Below are 20,776 nucleotides of genomic sequence, written 5' to 3'. Positions count from 1 at the left end.
TATACACAATGGAATACTACATAGCAATTAGGAACGGTGAAATATTGGTATTCGCAGGGAAATGGTCAGAACTTGAACAAATAATGTTGAGCAAGACAAGCCTAGAACACAGAAAACAAAGGGGCATGATCTCCTTCATATATGACTGTTAAGGTGGGGGGAGGGAGAGACAGTAGAGACCAGGTCTGTGAAACCAAAAACTTCTTGTCAAGTGGTATTTCCCACAGGTTTGGGTCAGCGACCCTACATTATGTAACTAAAACCAAACAACTACTCAACATATAAAGGCCAAAAATAGACCTCTCAGTGGATCACAACAGCTCAAAAGCTATGTATGTATGTTCATATAAGACAAGGAGAAGCAAACTCTATTGTTGATGTTACATTTAAAGTCCTAGGTGAATTTCCTTTGGCGTAGGCCACGTGGCTACTGTACATGTTTTTGGTACACTGTGTAATGTATATATGTCTACCTTATCTAGGGAAGGGAAAGAAAAACAGGGTGTAACATATCACAAGAAATGTACACACTGCCCTATTATGTAACTGTACCCCTTTTGCACAACAACTTGTCAAAAAATTATTTGTTTAATTAATAAATAAATTATAAAAAATATTTTGGGGCTTGGAAATTGGCTTGGTGGTAGAGTGCTTGCCTAGTAAGCATGAAACCTGGGTTTGATTCCTTAATACCATATAAACAGAAAAGGCTAGAAGTGGCGCTGTGGCTGAAGTGGTAGGGTGCTAGCCTTGAGCAAAAGAAGCTCAGGGACAGTGCCCAGGTCCTGTGTTCAAGCCCCAGCACTGGCAAAAAAAAAAAAAATTTTTTTTTTTTTGGTTGCTGAGTGCTGGTGTCTCACACCTATAATCCTAGCTACTCAGGAAGCTGAAATCTGAGGATTGCAGTTTGAAACCAGCCCTGGCAGAAAAGTCTTTGTGAGACTCTTATCTCCAATTAACCACTCAAAAACTAGAAGTGGAGCTGTGACTCAAAGTGGTAGAGCACTAGCCTTGAGCCAAAGAGCTCAGTGACACTCCAGGCTCTGAGTTAAAGCTCCACAATTGAAAAAAAGAAACACACACACACACACACACATACACACACGTCATTTTCCATCCTACATATCCTATATACATTATACACCCTACAAATTATCAGATTATACTTCATGTACAAATATTATGTTAATTAAGAAACTTAAGGCTGGGCTGGGGATATGGCCTAGTGGCAAGAGTGCCTGCCTCATATACATGACGCCCTGGGTTCGATTCCCCAGCACCACATATACAGAAAATGGCCAGAAGTGGCGCTGTGGCTCAAGTGGCAGAGTGCTAGCCTTGAGCAAAAAGAAGCCAGGGACAGTGCTCAGGCCTTGAGTCCAAGCCCCAGGACTGGCCAAAAAAAAAAAGAAACTTAAGGCTGGAAGTGTAACTCAAGTGGTAGACATTCTGCCTAGCAAGTGTGAGGTCCTCAGTGTAAACCCCAATGCTGCCCCTCCCCCAAAAAACAAAACCAACACAAAGAACCAGTGCTTTAATTCTTTCTTTTTTCTTTGCCAGTCCTGGGGCTTGAACTCAGGGTCTGAGCACTGTCCCTGGCTTCTTTTTGTTCAAGGCTAGCACTCTACCACTTGAGCCACAGCACCACTTCTGGCTTTTTCTATGTATGTGGTACTGAGGAATTGAACCCAGGGCTTCATGCATGCACTCCATCACTAAGTCACATTCCCAGCCAAATCTGAGAGATTTATCTCTTACTAAGCACCAGGAAGCTGGAACTGAATCTGTGGCTCAATGGTAGAGTACTAGACTTGAGTGGAAAAAGCTAAAGGGCAGAGCCCAGGCTCTGAGTTTAAACCTCTGTACCAGGGCACAAAAAGAAAAAAGAATTCTGTTGTGGCTGGCAGAGAGGTAGAGTGCCTGCCTAGCAAGTTCAAGACTCTGAGTTTAGACTCCAGTACCTGGGGGGCCAGGAGGGGGGAGAGCAGGGAGGGGAAGCCTGTCTCATTGTCTCAAAAATAAATACAAGGGCTGGGAATATGGCCTAGTGGTAGAGTGCTTGCAGTGCATACATGAGGCCCTGGGTTCGATTCTTCAGTACCACACACACACACACACACACACACACACACACACACACACACACACACACATATAAAGCCAGAAGTGGCGCTGTGGCTCAAGTGGTAGAGTGCTAGCCTTGAGCAGAAAGAAGCCAAAGACAGCACTCAGGCCCTGAGTTGCAAGCCCCACAACTGGCCAAAAAATAAATAAATAAAAATATATAAATAAATAAATACAAACCAGGCACTTGGTGGCTCACATCTGTGATCCTAGTATTCAGGAAGCTGAGATCAGAAGATTATGACCAGCAAAAAAATAAGTAAAATAAATACAATTCAGAAAGATATGCTACATATTGGAAGTACTTTGTGTTTGTGTGCCAGTACTACAGCTTAAACGTAGGGTCTAGGCTTTGTCCCTGTGCTATGTTACTCAAGGCTAGCACTCTACCACCTGAGCTACAGCCAGCTCTTTTTTTTTTTTCTTCTTGTAGTTAATTGGAAATAAGAGTCTCACATACTTTCCTGTCCAGGCTGGCTTCAAACTACGATTCTCAGCCTCCTGAGTAGCTACGATTACAGGTGTGAGCCACTGACACGGGCTGGAAATATATTTTGATCATCCAGTATATCTGATCCAATAGTTCCGTTTTATTGGTTCTGCTTTCTAAATACATAGCAAATCTGACAGCTGCTCATTGCCAACTTTAAGTCCAAATTACTTATTTTGGCCTATTCTGACCTCTGGCCCTTTCTTATATTTCTGCCTCCCACAAGACATCATTCTGCCCTGGAAAAGGCCAATTCCATTGCTTTTGCATGTGTTTTACCTTCAGATGAGAGCACTCTTCCCAGGTTGTCACTTTGCTTGATTCCTCCTAAGCATTCAGGTCTCAGCTCAAATGTCACTTTTTCAGAGACTCTTTGTGTGTATGCCCTTTTACTCTCAGAGAAATGATTCTACATCCATATGTACATACACACACATACACATATATTGTATGTGTGCCAGGGAATTCTGAGGCCTGCAAAAATGCCATGCACATAAAGTCTTTTGTTACACAGAGTATTTATTGACCCATCAATTGACCTCGGGAGGTTACTTCAGATCTTTAAGCCTCAATTTCCTTACTAACAGAAAAGAGATAGTGATGCCTACCCATCTAGTTTCAAGTCTCATGGATGTGGGGGAAAATATTAAGGACATGGGGGAAATTGCCCCACAGTGAACCTTCCAATTCCCAGCTCATTTTCTATCGGATTGACCAGCAGACTGATTGACAAACCCTTTTTTTTTCTTTCCCTCTCAAGTAAAAGCAGCTACCAGTGATGAGGGCCAGGAAGATGATTCTCACTAAGAAGTGGCATCATCGCCCTTTTAAGATACGTGGAACCCCCACCCAGCCACACACCCAATGTTTAATGTAGCGAAGTTAGTGCAAGTCACGTGAGGCTCCCGGTATTACCACCCCTTAAAAAGGCGGGGCCTCAGCGTGGGGACCAATGGGATAAGCAGCTTCCGGAACAGCCCCCAATTCCAGAAGGGGGGGGAAAGGGCGGGGCCTGGCGCCTCAGCAGCTGTAACAGCACTTCCGGAAAGTAAGCCTCGCCCCCTTCCCCTCCCCCTCGCCCGTTTATTTCGCCAGTGCCCGGTGGGCTGAACCAGCGGGTGCTGATTAAAGGCGCCGCCTGCCGCTTTCTCCTCACCTCCTCCCCTCCGGTCTCCCTGCCCCCTTCCCGAGTAGCTGGACGGGCCTTGATGTGGGGACACAACCCCCCCCACCCCCCCCCCCCGTCTGCTCGCCTCTACCCACCCAGGTTCCCGAGCGCGGGTCCCTGAAGTCCCCTGCCCTCTCGGGTCTCCACCCTGACACTAGAAGTCTGCGCGAAACCCATTGTACATTGAGCCGCGGCGGGGCACCGAGGACCCCAGTGTGCCCCTCCGTGGGTCCCGCGGGCCTCGTCCCCGCCCGCCTGGTTTGCGGCTGCGGCGAGGGTGCCCTTCCCTCCCTGCGTCGGCTGCGGGGCAGGCCGGTGGGGCGCCGGGACGCACACACACCGCCCCCCCCCCCCGGCTCTCAGGGCGAGCCCCCCCTCACCCCTTCCTGCGAGGAAAGGGAGCCCAGGCAGGAAAAGGCAGCCTCCAACTGCCCGGCCCACCGATCATTTTTATTATCGAGATTATTATTAAAAGGGGGCGGGCCCCAGGATGCGGGGAAAGAGGCTAGAGACGCAGCTATTTTTATTAAACAGATTATTCCTGAAATAATACGCGCAAGATGGCTGAAGGTGGCTGTGATGAGTGTTTGGGTTGGGGGGTGGTTTCTTCCTTTTTTTTTTTTTTTTTTTTTCCTCTCCTCTGTTTTTGATCTGTGGATAAAGCTCTGAAACGACGGCCTCTGCGGAGCCCCTGCCCGGAGTGCCCTCCCTTCGCTTGGAGAAGCTGCAGGCGGACACACGGACTCCCGGACGGAACGACGGGTGCGGGGCCCGCCCCGGACGCGTCTCCTGGGCAGCAGCCGGAGGGGCCGCGGGCGCTCGCCTTTCAGCCGACTTCTTCCAATTCTAATCTTTTTATTTTTTTGGAAAGGACTAGGGTGGGTGGAGCAGAGGTGGGGAGAAATCAGGACTTGGCATTTTCTCCCCCCTCTTCTAATTTGCTGGAGGCCGCCAGCCCTCTCCTTTGAGGGGGGGGGAAAAATCCCACCCAAAAAAAAAAAAAAAAAAAGCAGCTCCAGGACCCTCGAGTGCGCGCGCCCGGACCCCCCGGCCGCGGCCGCCGGGAGCCCAAGATGGCTGGGCTGTGAAGAGGCGGCTCGGCCCAGCCCCGCCGCCGCAGGCAGGCTCCGACCGCAGCCCGGAGCCTCCCAGGCCGGAGCAGAGGCCGAGAAGAAAAGAAAGTGGGGGGGAGGGGGCGGAGGGGGAGGGCCGGCGGGGGGAGGGGAGGCCGGGAGCCGAGCCTCCCGTTCATTAGCAGTTGAGAAAAATTCCTTTCTAGTTTGATCAATCCTTGTTTTCCTCGGCAGAGCCGCGGCGCCCGCCCAGCGCGGGGACGGAGAGTGGGGTCTGGCCGCGGCTCGGGGCGGCCCGGCTCGCCGCGGGTCCTCCGGGGAGCGCAGAAGTAGCAACGCGGGGGTCAGGCCGGAGCACCTACGGGGCTTCTCCTTCCCTCCCTCCCTCCCTTTCTGGTTGCTTTTTTTTTTTTTTTTCCACTTCTCTCCCTCCCCCTTCCGTTTCTATTTGTGAAGGGAGGAGGAAGGCAGAGGCGGGCTGGTGTCTCTGGCCGGGGACTGGAATTTCATCTGAATGACTGCCCCAGCGCGCACGCAGCGCCCCGGAGTCGGCCCGCCCGCGCCCCGCAGCCCGCACCCGGCCGGCCAGTGGGGGTCCGCCCGCGCCCCAGCCCGAAGACCACCGGCTCGCCCGCTCCGCCCCGTCCGCCTGTAGCAGCTCTCGGCGGCGGCCGCCACTCGCTTCCCGGGCCCCTCGGACCTCGGCCCTGGGCCAGGCGAGGGAGGCGCGGCGTCACCGAGTCAGGCGGGAGCCACGATCGCCGCGGCCGGCCGTCGTTAGAGGAAGTGTGCGGCTCCCGGGCGCCGTCCGCCTCAGGGCGCGCCCCTATGTCCGCCGCGGGGCCGAGCGCCGGCTGTGGGCCGCAGCTGCCATAGCCGCACCGACGGGGGAAGCGGCCTCTTATATGGAATTTGGAGCCCAGCGCTCCCCTCCAGGGCCGGTGCCCCAGCCACGGCCCTGGCGCAGTCCGCCGCCTCCCGCTAAGCGCTCGGGAGGAGGAGGAGACGCCGGCGGCGGCGCGCGCGGCGCGGGGACCGAGGCTCCTTCCTCCGGGGGGCGGGCACGCGGAAGACGCTGGTGATTGAGCGACTGTCGGGGCCGCCGGGAGCCGGAGCTCCGGGCTCCGGGAGCCCACAGCTGCACCGGACGGACCCTCAGGGTTGGGGAGTTGGGGAGGCCTGCCCAGGCCCCCTGGCCGCAGCCGCCATGGCGGAGAATTGGAAGAACTGCTTCGAGGAGGAGCTCATCTGCCCCATCTGCCTGCACGTCTTCGTGGAGCCCGTGCAGCTGCCGTGCAAACACAACTTTTGCCGGGGCTGCATTGGCGAGGCGTGGGCCAAGGACAGCGGCCTGGTGCGCTGCCCCGAGTGCAACCAGGCCTACAACCAGAAGCCGGGGCTGGAGAAGAACCTCAAGCTCACCAACATCGTGGAGAAGTTCAACGCCCTGCACGTGGAGAAGCCGCCGGCGGCGCTGCACTGCGTGTTCTGCCGCCGCGGCCCCCCGCTGCCCGCGCAGAAGGTCTGCCTGCGCTGCGAGGCGCCCTGCTGCCAGTCCCACGTGCAGACGCACCTGCAGCAGCCCTCCACCGCCCGCGGGCACCTCCTGGTGGAGGCGGACGACGTGCGGGCCTGGAGCTGCCCGCAGCACAACGCCTACCGCCTCTACCACTGCGAGGCCGAGCAGGTGGCCGTGTGCCAGTACTGCTGCTACTACAGCGGTGCGCATCAGGGACACTCGGTGTGCGACGTGGAGATCCGGAGGAATGAGATCCGGGCAAGTACCTCGCACACGCGCGCGCGCGCACACGCACACACACACGCACACACACACACACTTCCTCTCGCCTGGGGAACCATTCATCCTACCAAGCTTAATAGTGTGACATCAGGCTAGAAGGACCCCTTCTCCAAACTCTTCTCCGAAAGTTTGGGGGCAACCTCCTGGAAAGAGGGGTCCCAGTTCGCTGCTGCGATACATTCCCGCACCTGTGTTCGAGGCCTTTATGGAACTGGGGTGTGTGCCGGGCGGGCGGGGTGGGGGGAGGGACGGGAGGAGTTGCCAGGAGGTAGAGTTTGGGGGTTGCTTTTCTGTTTTGCGCAGCTCCCTCCCCCAACATTGTTTCTGTGAGCCCTACGGGAAGTCACCAGAGCAGTGACCCGGCCCTGGTTCTCCAGCTGCTGTTTATGTAATGAGTGTCCTGGTGCCGCTGCTGTAGCTGACATGATCCATGATGCTGGCATACCAATGAGGAAGTAAACAAAAGCAGCCATGTTAGTTTTAAGCTCTATTGGAAACACATTGGAGGTGGGGGGAGCTTCCGGAGAGAGAGCAGAACTCCAGTATCCCCCCTGGACCAGGCCTGGGCAGCCCGAGGAGTCACCGGACAGTGTCAGCTCTGCGGATTAGTCAGTGCAGACGCTCTGGGTGTGAGAAGCTGCCATCTGTGTTTGTGTGTGTGTGTGTTGCCCGAGCCTGCATGAACAAACCTTAAAGTATGTGTCTTCCTCACCCTGGGCCCTTCCCTTCTAGCCCAGCCCTCTCACACAGCCCTCCCACATTTGGGAAGGGGAGGTGGAAGACGGAAAAAGAATCCTGTGGGTTTAAGGTTGAGCCGCCTTGAAATCTGGTTTCAGGCAGCTGGCTCCCCTGGGCTGCCGGCTGGGTGATTACCGAACCGCACCCCCTCCCATTGTATACACCCTGCAGCAGCGGCCAATGTCAAAACCGCCTTCCCCCTCAGGCCCCTGGGCTTGGTTTGGGAGCTTGACAGAGCCGAATTCCCTTCCCCTTCAGTGGAGGGGTCTCCTCCGAGGTCCCTCCCCGGTCTCCTGGCTCCCAGGGTTGAGTCACTAGGCTTGGCCAGAGACTGAGCCTTTTCGAAGCCCCAGCTTGGGGCTTGGGTGTGATATCATGGGGGCGAGGTTGGCTTTAGGAGAGCTGGGAGTGTTTATGGGTGGGGGCCCCTGGAGGCTTGTGAGGCCTGTGGGGTATGAGGAAGCTCTGAGCCGGACATGATGGTAGATGGGGGCTGTTTCCTGTGGTGCTGGTGGGAAACAGTCGGAATGAGTCACTGTTTAGCAATTAAAAAACATACATATACAACCAACAAAAGGCAGGAGGGCCACCGCAGGCTGAGGGCGGGGATAACGAAATTTGCTGTATAATTAGTTTGCAATCTGATGGGCTAGCTCTGGGGTTTTGTGCCAGGGAGGCCTCTGGTTTCTTAAAGGAAGTGTGGGGGGTGGAGCAAGGAGCCACTCCCTCACCCCTTCAAGAGTTGGAAAAGGCTAAAGCCTGGGGGAAGTGGAGGAGCCTCTGGAACCCTGTTGTCCTCTGCCCCAGAGTGAGGGCAGGCACAGCCCACACTTTCTCTAGTATTGGGAAGCTGCTGCTATTAATAAAGATGGCAGGGGAGGAGGCTGGGGAAGAGCAGAGGCCGGAGAAAGGAGAGCTGTCCGCTTCTGTGTCCTGGGATTGGCAGTGGGATGTGGGCAGAGGTGAAAGAAGGCAGTGTGACTGGAAGGAACAGAAGGGGACAGCACCCAGGGTGCGGGTGTTGAACAGATGTGTCTGCCCAGGGGGCCTGCTGTTAACTAAGGTCTGAGTGCCAGGATGTCATAGAGTGGGGAAGAAAACTTCATTATACCTCACTTGGTATAATGTGTGTCTGTATTTGCCCTCAAATGGGCTTGTCTTCTGCCTGTAGCACTAGGTGTTGGGTGGCACTGTGTGCAGAGCATTCCCTAGGAATGAGCCAGCAGGCCCCTGATCTCCAGACTGGAAGACTGGATGGAAGCAGCACTGAACTTTGTCAGCAGCTGTGTGTGTGCGCGCGTGTGCGTGTGTGTGCCCGCGCGCTTGCGCCTGGTATGGGTAAGCTCAGAAATAGTGGCTTCTGCATTAGGGCCAGATGTGCAATTCTGTGTGCTCAGCATCTGGGCCTGGCAGACTGAGTCTCATCTTCAGGCTTTTACACCTCCATTCTTTCTGTTGTCCCAGGGGTTGGAAACTCTTAAGTCCTAGTCCAGTGTCACTCAAATGTAAGTTTGACTTCCTGTGAAAGAATGGGGGTCTGCCCTGGGGGAAAGGGTTTGGCAAGGGCAAGCTGGAAAGAACCACCTTGTCCTCTTCCCCCTGCCCCAGGCCAAACCTTTGTCTCAACCCCTTTCCCTTGCTGGAGGGAATCTATCTTAATTGGCCTTTGATGGTAAGTGTAACAAAATTCCTTAGAACATATGAGCAGGAGCAGAGACCTAGCATAGGCCTTAAAACATGGTCTCTTCTGCCATCCCTGAAGGGGGTTGGTTGGGATGGCAGATCAGTTGGCTACAGGAGGAAACCCAGATTAGCCTATCCCTGGTGCTGCAAGGCACCCACTGTGCCCTTGAACCATTGTCATGGTGAGGGCAGGCAGCAGGAGGGCCAGCAGATCCTCACCCAGCCTGAGGCACAAGGGAACTCAGCCTGTGCAGGTCACGTTGCTGTGGCTCCACTTTGCCTTAGGGAAATCAGTGTGTTGACCATTTTGCCCAAGGCCTAGATGCCCACTACATAGACTTTAAATCACTCTCTTGTCACATGCTTCTGCTCTGTGTTTTCCCTTGGGGGTATGGCAGGGCTAAGGGCTCAGGTTTGGGGCATCCAGGTAGGCTGAAGGGTCCATCTGAGTTAACCAGGGCTGGTAGGAGTTGGGAGCACCCTCATGACCTCCCTCACCATGGGAAGGACCCAAGAGAAGGCCTGGGTATGTGTGTAAAAGGCTTTGCAGGGGTGTGTTGTGTGTGTGCATCTGTCATCCCTCGGAACCCATATCAAGACTGGAAGTGTTGCCTTGCTCCTTGAATCTTCCCAGGTGCAGAGTTGAGAAAGGGTGTTCTCCGGGGAGGGGAACACACTGTTTGGGCCACAATAGGGTTCATAGCTGCCTGAAGTGTGGACATCTGATTCACACGGTCCCTTGGAGGGGCTGGAGCACTGTGCCTTGCCTGTCTATCTCTGGGTGGGCTGGGGAGAGAGGCTGGGGCTGTATCCTGACTCAGGCAGTGCATACCCAGAGTAGACTGGGTTGGGAGGCCAGCAGAGAGAGAGGTGTTCTGAGGGTGCCTGCCCTTGGCCATCCTGGGTTTTCTCAGAAGGTGGAGGTGGGGGCTGGGGGGCTGGCTTGGCCTCCTCTCTGGGATACAAGAGCCTCAGGCAAAGGCCCAGCCCCCCACCTCTACCCCAGGATCTTGCTGACACAGCGGGGCTACTGTCACACTCACCCTATTGATTACTTCTGCAGCTCTGAACGCCTGTGCATCCATGTCTGTAGGTGGTGTGTGTGTGTGGTGAGGGTTCTATATACATCTCACATGGTTATCTCTTGGGAAGGACCATGTGTGACTGGCTTAATTACATAGGTGTTTCATGTATGACTGTGGTTAGGAAAGTGTGTGTGAGAGAAAGAGCTAGAACACATGTTTGTAGGCTGTCTGTGCCATGCTGGTTCTATCCCTTCCCGATCAAGTTGCCCGTGCACTCTGTACTGTCCGACTACTTGCTCAGGTGATGGGGGACATGCGACTTTCTTACCTGATGAGAGTGTTGGGGAAGGGAGGAAAACCTGGGAGTCACCTTAGGGTCAGCTGTTTGGCTGCCAGTGGATCCTGCAGAGATGTGGGGGAAGGAACAGCCTGGGTGGGCATAGGATGCCTGGTTTGGGCCCCTGCCCTGGGCTGAGCTGGCTGGCCTCATCCTTGGCTCTGGGAAAGCCTTCATCCTCGGCTGGCCTGGCATTCAGACCCAGACAAAGGGGGGCTTTCTCTCTCGCCTCTTTGTTCTGCTGCCCCAGAGCGCTGCTCTCTGCATGGCAAAAGCTAATTCCACTCTGCAGCTGGGAAGCCTCGGCCTGCCGGGCTGGCCTGCTTGCCTTCGAGGTGCCTGCCTGTTCTCCTCGCCCTGACTTCTGTCGTGTCACCCCTTCTTTCCTGGATCTGGTTTTTCCAGCCTAGAGTTCACCTGGTAGTCAGAAAGGCAGGAAAGGGGGGCACTTTGGGGAGAGTACTTGGAGTCAGGAATGTGCTCCTGGGGCAAGGGCTGAGGTGAAGGGGGAGAGGGAGGGCTAGAGCTAGAGAGAAAGTTGGGATTGGAGCAGCTCTGAACAGGGGGCCAGAGCTTGAGTTCTAACTGGCATGAAAGGCTGAGCAAGACCTGAGCTGCTCTGTGCCAGCAGCCTGGCTTTTCTCTCCCATCACCACCGGAGCTGCTGGCGCCATCCTCAACTTGGCCTTCAAACTTAGGCCCTGCCTCTTGCTGGTCACCCCCCCCCTTGCTTCCCTTCAAGGTTAACTTGAGGCTTTTCTTATTATTATTTATTAACTTTTATACAACCCATAGTCCCTATGCCTCACCCTACTACTGCCCAGTTTAGTCTAGCAGCAAAATGCAAGTGGGGGCCTGGCTAGTTGGGTTCCAGAAACGCCATACTCCCTCCTTTCAGGTTGTACTGGACTGCAAGAGAGTAGGCTCAAAGCAGAGACCATCAAGGACAAGTCAGGAGCAGGATTCCCGGCCCTGCCTAGGCTAACCACTGGTGTGCCGGAAGGCCAACGAGCAAGGCCCAGAAGGCCCAAGGCCTTAAGAGGCAGGGGCTGGGGGGCGGGGCGGAGCAGGCCCCCCATTGCCCTTCTTCCTTTGGAGGTCTGGTGGCTCCAGCCCCCACACACCTGCCACGGTCCAGGTGGCTCATGGCGGGCTGGGAGCAGTTTGTGGAGCTTCCCCCCATGCCACTGTGAGGAGGCTTTGCTGTGACCACACTGTGAGCTCTGCCCACCTCAGCTGCAGCCTTTTCCTCCCCCGTGGGAAATGTGACTCCCTAGGGAGGCTGCTGGGGGTGGGGAGGGGCACAGGTCCTCCAGTGTCTCCCAACTTGATTTGGTTCTATGTAGAACTGGGCCCGGGTAGCAGGTGGACAACCTTCCTTCCTCCTGGTGTTTGAAGTGGAGAAATAAACTCCTCCCAGGGTCTATAAGCAGGATTAAGATCACTTGGCCTTGAAGGAGGTGGAAAGGCCAAATTGCCCAGCGGGGGCCCTCCCAACCCCATCTGGCTTGCAGCCACCTCTGGCTAGCTCCTTCCTCCCTCAACCTCTGCCTCAGTTAGGAGCCCATGGCCTGAGGTGGGGTGGAAGTTGAGCCCCCTGCCAGGGAGTGTTGCCACTGCCTCTGCTAGACCTGTGGAAGCTTCACTCCCTTCCCTTCTGGCGAGGTGGGAAGGACACTGGATGGAGCCCCCAGTGCCTAGATGAGGAGGAAAGGGGCTGTGGGATCAGCTGTGAACTGGAGGGCTTCGGACATGGTTGGGGGAGGGGCTCCCTGCGGCCAATAGGATGGGAGCTGACAGCCTCATTCTGGGCCATTGAGGGAAGCTAGACTGGGAACCTGGGGCTGGATCTTTCCTCCCTCACCTGGGACTCATCCTGATGCGCCCCTAATCTGTTCCTGATGGGCTTGGTTGGTCATCCAGAAGTCCTTGAGAAGGCAGACTGGGGTGTAAGACTCATGGAGTGAGTGGTGGCTTGGGCCTTCAGATGTCCAGGACTCTGAGCTGCACGTGGGAGGCAGCCTTGTCCCAGGTGTGGGGCTGGCAAGAGTTTGAGGGCCATTTATCACAAGGAAGGCAGGAAGGCCTCAAGTTCCTCCACACGGCCTCTACTGGCTGAGGCCTTCACCGGTCACTATGCAGTGGGCTAGGTAGAGGTGAAAGGAAACAGGGGCATTGCTGAGAGCCAAGTGTATGTGTGCTGCTGCATGGATGTGGGCACCCCTTTTTTCCTGCCCCCGCACAATCAGATTTATTATTGACCTGTCCTTCAGGCCAACACGCAGATCTCTATGTGTTGAACTGGGGTGGATGCCGGGGCAAAATCTCCTGGGTCAGTGAAAAGTCTTGCAACCTAAAGGAGCACCCCAACTTCACCTTATAACATCCTACCTCCTTGCACGCCAGCATCCTGGTTCTTTGTTGCTGGGAGAGCTACAAACACAAAACAGGCCTGTCTAAAGTCTCGTGCTGGTCTTGGCTTCCACATAAGTAAAATGGTTTGGATAGTGAGGAAAACAATGTTAGTATCTTGTCTTTGGGAAGTCAGTTGAGGGGCTGGGAAAATGGCCTAGTGGTAGAGTGCTTGCCTCATACATGAAGCCCTGGGTTCGATTCCTCAGCACCACATACGTAGAAAAAGCCAGAAGTGGTGAGTGACTCAAGTGGTAGAGTGCTAGCCTTGAGCAAAAAGAAGCCAGGGACAGTGCTCAGGCCCTGAGTCCAAGCCCCAGGACTGGCCAAAAAAAAAAGGAAGTCAGTTGGGCATTGCTGGGAGCAGAGGTCATAAGGCCAAATTCAGCGTCACTTTGAGGCCCACACTGAGCAGAAAGAACCCGTGCTTACTTTCAGTATGTGTCTGCAATTATGCAGAGCTGCTTTGCAAACTTAATTTATGTGCAAAACCCCTGGGTTTATTCAGTGAATATGTTTTATAGCAATTGTACAATCAGGCCAGTAAGGTCTTAACTATAAAGGGAGGTGGAGAAAGACAACAGCAGCAAAGTCCTGCTCTTGGCAGTGGGGGTGGGGAGAGGTGTATTTATTGATTTATTTGTTTGTGCTGGTCTTTGTGGCCTGGGTTTTGTTCCTGAGCTTCTTTTGCTCAAGGCTAATGCTCTACCGCTTGAGCCAGAGCTCTACTTCTGGCTTTTTTTCCTTGGAGGGGGGCGGACAATTATTTGGAAATCAAACAGATCCTCAGATCTCAGTCTCCTAAGTAGCTAGGATTACAGACCCCTGGTGTTTAAACACACACACACACACACACACACACACACACACACAAAAACAATAGTTAAAAGCTCTCTGTTGTAGCCCAAGTTGGCCTCAAACTTGTGATCTTCTTATCTCCACTTCCTGAGTGTTGGAATTACAGGCATGTTCCTCCGTAACTGGTTAAAGCCTTGTCGTGTGTGTGTGTGTGTGTGTGTGTGTGTGTGTGTGTGTGTGTGTGTGTGTGTGCGCGCGCGCGCGCGCGCGCATGTTCGCCAGTCCTGGGGCTTGAATTCAGGGCCTGGGCACTGTCCTTGACCTTTTGCTCAAGGCTAGCACTCTACCACTTGAGCCACAGTGCCACTTCCAGCTTTTTCTGTGTATATGGTACTGAGGAATCAAACCCAGAGCTTCGTGTGTGCTAGGCAAGCAGTCCACCACTAAGCCACATCCCCATCCTGTTCTTAAGTCTTGTCCAGGAATTAGATTACACTTTGTGAGGCAAGTAGAAGATACCAGAATAGAGGGTAGGGATGTTGCTCAGTAAATAGCTCCAAGCACCAGAGTGTGGGAAGAAGGCTCTAAAATAGAGCTTGATAAGGAAGAACTTTCTTGTTTATGGTGGCAACATTTTGTGTCCAATAATTGCTACATGTAGCTATTGAGCACTTGAAATGAGGCCAGAGCTACTGAGGAACTGAGGCTGAATTTAGTTTGCCTGTTTGAGACAAGGTCTCTATGTAGTCCTGGCTAGCATCCAACTCTCAATCTTCCTGCCTTCCCCTCTGGAATGCTGGGATTATAGGTATGCTGCGCTACCAAGCCTGGTTTATTTTTCACTAACTTCAATTGAAACAGCCACATGTAAATGGTGCCCAACATACTTGAGGGTATGGCTATAGAGGGAAAGCAGAATATGACGCCCTTACCACATACTCAGAACAGGGAGAGACCTGCATAAACCCAGAGTATGCTGGCTTATAGAAAGTTCCTGAGTTATCTCTTCAAGAAGAGGCACTGCGAACTGTAGAAAAAGATCAACAGAATGGTGGGAATTGAATTGCCCTGGGAAGTGCCATCTTGGAGGTGAGTACCCTGAAAGGCAGCAATCAAATAACCTCCCAAGGTCACCCAGGCCTGTGGCCTAGCCAAAGATCTCACATTATACTTTGCCTTATATTAAAGGACTGAGAGGCAAGTGCAAAATGGCCTTCCCTGTCATGGTAAGAAGTACTTGAAAGGAAGGAGTCATTGGAGGTTCTTTAGCCAAGGTGTGTCTGGTGAAGAGGGAGAAAGGGTTTTAGAGAAGGGAGATTAAGTGCTTGGTCCTGCCCCAGGATGATGGCCTCAGGTCTTAGGAAACCTAGAGTGTTCTTTCTGCTTGGGTCTCATGGCCAGGCTGAGCTGAACAATATAGCCAGGATTCTAGGCCTAGCTCTCAGCCCTATGAGCGAGGGAGTGGTTGGCATGCTGCCCTCTACTGTAAGGCTAACATGAGGTGAGAGCTTTGCCCTTGCCCAAGGGCCTGTGTGACCTAGGAAGATTATCTGATCCTCAGCAACTCAGCATACTCACCTACTAGGTGGTGCTCTGCCGCGACTGGTAGGTAGATAAGGACAAACCCTGAGTCGGTATGGTTGTATGACTTTGGACAGATTACTTAAGCTCTGTGGGCCTCAGTTTTCTGTGAAATGACAATCATAATAGTACTTGACCTTATCCTGATGTTGGATTATGCCTGTAAGCCTAGCTCCTCAGGAGGAGGCTGAGATACAGAAGATTGAGGTTTGAAGCCAGCCTAGGCAGAAAAGTCTGAGAGGCAATCTCTGATTAACCAGAAAAATGCCAGACTGCAGGTATGGGTCAAGTGGTAGAGCACCAGCCCAGTAAGCAAACACCAGGCTAAGTTCAAACCCTAATACCATTAAAAAGAAAAGAAAAACTCAACAGCTCAGTGACAGTGCCCCCCCAGAACTAGCAAAATCAAACAAACAAAAAACAGTAGTTAACAATTTCTTTTCTTTCTTTTTTTTTGGGGGGGGGGGTTGGTCATGAGGCTTGAACTCAGGGCCTGAGCACTGTCCCTGGCTTTTTTTTTGCTCAAGGCTAGCACTCTACCTCTTGAGACACAGTGCCACTTATGGCTTTTTCTATGTATGTGGTGCTGAGGAATCGAACCCAGGGCTTCATGTATGTGAGGCAAGCACTCTACCACTGGGCCATAGTCCCAGCCCTGTTAACCGCTATTAACTATAGCATTGCCAGGATGATAGTACGAGACTGTTATCTCCAGCTAACCACCAAAAAGCTGGAAGTAGAGCTGTAACTCAAGTAGTAGAGCACCCAGGTCCTGAATTTAAGCCCCAGGACCAGCAACAAAAATAAATATAAATATGTGGGGAACTACTGGGGCTTCCCCTGACTGGAGGGTGTCGCAGTGATTTTGAGCAGGCCCTGGAGTTGCATAAGGACCAGACACATCATATTGGCTGCTGACGGATTTCAGGCCACCTGAGTGAAAGGACCTGTAGAGTGAATTTGCGTGTAGAGGAAAGGAGATGCCTGGCCATCCTTGGGAAGATTGGAGCAATAACCCTGCTGATGCCTCTCCTCTCCCTGTCCCTGCAGAAGATGCTGATGAAGCAACAGGACCGGCTGGAGGAGCGCGAGCAGGACATCGAGGACCAGCTGTACAAGCTCGAGTCAGACAAGCGCCTGGTGGAGGTAGCAGAGCCTGAGCCTGGGTGGAGGGTAAAGGTGGTGTGGGTCCTTAGGAGAATGTCTGTAGGTGGCTTTGTTTATTTTTATTTTTGCCAGTCCTGGGGCTTGAACTTGGAGCCTGGGGCCTGTCCCTGAGCCTCTTTGTGCTCAAGGCTAGTGCTTTACTCCTCAAGCCACAGCACCACTCTGGTGGTAATTTATTGGAGATAAGAGTCTTTTGGATGTGGCTACTTGGGCTGGCTTCGAACCCTGATCCTCAGATCTGAGTGGCTAGGATTATAGGAGTGAGCTACCGGCACTTAGCTGTAGGTGGCTTTATGCCAGAGTCCTCCATCAGGTGGAGGGGTGTTTGGCACAGAGCCCAGAGGTGCCAGTGGGAAACTTGCCAGGGGGCTCAAAGTCCTAGACTCCAGCAGCAGCAGCCTTAGGTCTAGTGTTTATCTGCCTACCCTTTCATCACTGCCCGCAGGAGAAGGTGAGCCAGCTGAAGGAGGAGGTGCGGCTGCAGTATGAGAAGCTGCACCAGCTCTTGGACGAGGACCTGCGGCAAACAGTGGAGGTCCTGGACAAGGCCCAGGCCAAGTTCTGCAGTGAGAACGCGGCGCAGGCGCTGCACCTTGGGGAGCGAATGCAAGAGGCCAAGAAGCTGCTCGGCTCTCTGCAGCTGCTTTTCGATAAGACAGAGGATGTCAGCTTCATGAAGGTGAGCTTGACAGTTGTGTCCCCCTCGTGTGCCCACATCCATCCCCTTCACTTAAAACCAGCCTGCAGGGGTTTGAATCCACCCACCTGCTCTTCCTAGCTTTGTGACCTTGGGCAGTCATAGGGTTGATGATACCAGTTTACTATTGTTTTTAATTATTCCAAAACTTAGAAATCTCTGAAGACAGCAGAAACAAATTTTAGCAACGATTGTAGCAGCAAAAATTGCCCAGAACTGATGTTGAACAGTATCTCACTTGGTAAGAAGATGTAAATGCATTGCTACAGAAGTGTTAGTGGGTTTGATTGTGCTGTCCCATTGGGACGATACTATACTAGAACTATATATCTTTTTTTTTTTAAAATCCAGAATATTCCAAGCTACATCTGGTCCAGCAACTTCAGATAAATGGCCAAGGGTCCTCCCCCACCCCCAGGGACCCCAGCTAGCTCTACAAATGAAATAATGGCTTCCTAGGAAGCATTTACAGTGGCCCAGGCCACACAGCAGGAACTCAATAAATGTAGCTGTTGTTTGCAAAAATGCTGTCCTTCAAGAGTCCACAAAGGTCAGCCCTGCTGGGGGAGTGGACAGGGACGACTTCTGTCTGGCCTTTTCCACTGACTGACTTCTCTTTCCCTTCAGAATACCAAGTCTGTGAAAATCCTAATGGACAGGTGAGCAGGTGTTCCCAGCACTCCAGGAAACACAGGAGGGAAGGCAGGCCCAGGTCTGGGGAGGGAGGGCGGGCTCGCTGGGGAGGCCTCCTCACAGACACCCTGTCCACTTCCCCCAGGACCCAGACCTGCACCGGCAGCAGCCTTTCTCCCCCTAAGATCGGCCACTTGAACTCCAAGCTCTTCCTGAATGAAGTGGCCAAGAAGGAGAAGCAGCTTCGGAAGATGCTAGAAGGTGAGGGTGACATCTGCCATCCCGAAGAGCCCCTTAAGCTGGGGTCCATGCCAGAGAGTTTCCCGAGAGGCCCTGTGGCCTAGTTCAATAGACCTGTCTTCATACCATGGCTTTGCTCCCTAGTCTCGGGGCCTTGGTTGAGGTGCATTAGCTCCTCCCTTGCCCTCCGTTTCTTCAGCAGGGACACAGGAGTCATAGCTTCTAACTCCCAGCGGTCCTAAGAGTCACATCTTTGGTCCCAGAGGGGCATGAGGTCCCAGGGGAGAAGAAACCTGGGTGACTTGGGCCGGGAGCTTTGACAACTTTGCCCCACACTCTTCACAGGCCCTTTCAACACGCCGGTGCCCTTCCTGCAGAGCGTCCCCCTGTACCCTTGCGGCATGAGTGGCTCTGGGGCAGAAAAGCGCAAGCACTCGACGGCCTTCCCGGAGGCCACGTTCCTCGAGACGACCTCGGGTCCTGTGGGCAGCCAGTACGGGGCACCCGGCCCTGCCAGCGGCGAGGGCCAGTCTGGGCAGCCCCTGGGGCCCTGCAGCTCCACGCAGCACTTGGTGGCCCTGCCAGGTGGCACCCAGTCAGTGCACTCGAGTCCTGTGTTCCCCCCCTCGCAGTACCCCAATGGCTCTGCGGCTCAGCAGCCCATGCTCCCTCAGTATGGCGGCCGCAAGATTCTCGTCTGCTCCGTGGACAACTGTTACTGTTCTTCCGTGGCCAACCATGGTGGCCACCAGCCCTATCCTCGCTCTGGCCACTTTTCCTGGACAGTGCCCTCGCAGGAGTACTCACACCCGCTTCCGCCTGCACCCTCCGTCCCCCAGTCCCTTCCTGGCTTGGCAGTCAGAGACTGGCTTGATGCCTCCCAGCAACCTGGCCACCAGGATTTCTACAGGGTGTATGGGCAGCCATCCACCAAACACTACGTGACAAGCTAACGCCACGCGGGCGGCAGGGGCCGGGGATCCCCCCCAGCCCCGGCGGCACCCACAGACCTGCCCTTCTCCCCTCCTCTCTTGCCCCCTTCCTCACTCCATTCTCCCAAGTCTTTTTCCTTTCAGATTTTGTTTTGTTTGGGGTTTTTTCTTTTTCTTTTTTTTTTTTTTTTTTAAATCTCTGGATATGGGAGTGACAGTCAGAGCTGGCCTGGACAGGGGCTGCAGGTGGCCCTTGAGTTGGGAAAATGTCTGTCTAAAGGCACAGAGCTCTTTATTTTTTTTTCCCCTCCCTCCCCTCCACATCTTGGAAGGAGCCTCAGTTTCCCCTGGAGCCTTCCTCCCTGGCCCCTGGAGGCAGGTCCAGTGCCTCTTATTTTTGTCTCGGGCAGTTTGATCACTGATTGAGTGAGGAATGACCTATAGATTGTGGGATTTTGTTTTTGTTCTTAATTTTTTGTTTTAAACCAAGGATGATTTCTCCTCCTTTTTCACCATCTTCCCAGATGGGATTCAAAGGCCACTTCTCAAGCAGCTTTTGGCACCTTCAGCCTCAAAGTGGAACCGTTCAAACACCAGAGCCCCTGTGTCCAGGAAAGGGGAAAAGGAACTTTGCCAATGATAGTGACCACAGCAAAAGCAAATAATAATATTAATAATAATTAAGAGAAATAAAAGAAATAATAAAGTAAAAAAAACAAAACAATAGCACAGCCCTTGTTGAGGTCGGTGGAGGAGGGGCTGACCCCAAGTTGGATCCTCATCTGGATTTTGACACCGCAACTTCTGTAGTGAGCACTTTGTATGAATTGTGGACTTCCTGTTCTCAAGGCGCAGGTATTTATTCTGTAATCTGTCTAGAGCACACACCGAAATCCAACCTAATAAACACGATGGCGCAGCCCCGCTCCCTGCCTCACCTCTTACCCCCACACTTGGGCCTGGGGTCCTTGGGCATTGAAAGGGCCTTCTAAAGATAAAGACTCCTGCCCTCTTTGCCTTGATTCCGCCCTCCCAAGTCTGGACTAATCCAGGCCTGTGAATGTCAGTTCCTCGAGCACTTGCTGACTGTATCTACTCTTGACCTTGGGTTCATTTGACAAATATTTATTGAAAGCCTCCCAGGCTCAGCCCTGTGCTACACAGGCCCCTGATATCTCTTTGAGGTTCTGCCAATGTGCTTTTAGCTAGGACAGATGAAGGAGAAACACCTGTGAGTCCTCTAAAGTTTACCTATTTTCCAGTGACAAATATTGAGTACATACTGTGGCCAGGCACTGCCGAACTGCACTTTAAGCCTTCAGAACTTAATGCAGCTGGGCCTCCCCCCAACCAAGGGGAGAGGCCACCTAGTTCTGTGCTTCCTTTGATGATTTGGGATCTTGGTCCTAGAGGGGTAGAGGTGGGGGTAGCAAGATGAAAAAGTTACTCTATCCCATCCCTGCGGCAGTTTCTCTAAGACTCAAGTATGCCTTGGGAGCTTGGATTCCTGAGGCCCGGTTTAGATTCTGTAGGAATCTTAGCACCAAGGAATTTGCATTCCTAAGTCTGGTGATTCTGCTGTACCTCGGGAGGTCTGAGAAGCCCAGCCAAGAGGGACTGGCCAGAGTTCTTAGAGGGGCTTTCTGTGGAGATCCTGATCCTTGTTTTTGTGACATTCTCACTGTGTTACCCAGACTGGCCTCAAAGTCACAATCCTCCAGCCTTAACTCCCTAAGTTCCGGGCTGACAGCTGTGCACTGCCAGGCCTGAAGTCTCTCAGCTCAGAGTTACCTCATGTTTTACATGCATCCATCTTAAGTGAGCCTATACTAGTAGAAAGTTCTGTCTCTGCAGGGACCAAGTTTTCTCTCTTTTTC

At 53.2% G+C, this 20,776-nt stretch overlaps 1 protein-coding gene across 1 annotated transcript; it reads left to right on the top strand.

Moving 5' to 3' along the window:
• Positions 1 to 4,177: 4,177 nt before the first annotated feature.
• On the top strand, positions 4,178 to 20,253 carry Trim8 (tripartite motif containing 8). Its single transcript, XM_048338344.1, has 6 exons — positions 4,178 to 6,632; positions 16,281 to 16,376; positions 16,843 to 17,076; positions 17,722 to 17,753; positions 17,873 to 17,988; positions 18,313 to 20,253. The coding sequence occupies exons 1-6, from the start codon at positions 6,063 to 6,065 to the stop codon at positions 18,918 to 18,920; spliced, it is 1,656 nt and encodes a 551-aa protein (XP_048194301.1). The 5' UTR covers positions 4,178 to 6,062; the 3' UTR covers positions 18,921 to 20,253.
• The last annotated feature ends 523 nt before the right edge of the window (positions 20,254 to 20,776 follow it).

The sequence above is a fragment of the Perognathus longimembris genome, chromosome 2 (genome assembly GCF_023159225.1).
Source record: "Perognathus longimembris pacificus isolate PPM17 chromosome 2, ASM2315922v1, whole genome shotgun sequence".
Taxonomy (NCBI): domain Eukaryota; kingdom Metazoa; phylum Chordata; class Mammalia; order Rodentia; family Heteromyidae; genus Perognathus; species Perognathus longimembris.
Note: the sequence above shows the minus strand (reverse complement) of the source record. Positions and strands in the feature narration are given on the sequence as shown.

What these genes read in the sequence shown, in the direction of transcription:
- Trim8 (XM_048338344.1), top strand. Translation starts at nt 6,063, where the DNA reads ATGGCGGAGAATTGGAAGAACTGCTTCGAGGAGGAGCTCATCTGCCCC. An exon ending in CAGACAAGCGCCTGGTGGAG is followed by an intron (nt 16,377 to 16,842) that starts GTAGCAGAGCCT and finishes CACTGCCCGCAG; the next exon opens with GAGAAGGTGAGCCAGCTGAA. An exon ending in GTGAAAATCCTAATGGACAG is followed by an intron (nt 17,754 to 17,872) that starts GTGAGCAGGTGT and finishes CACTTCCCCCAG; the next exon opens with GACCCAGACCTGCACCGGCA.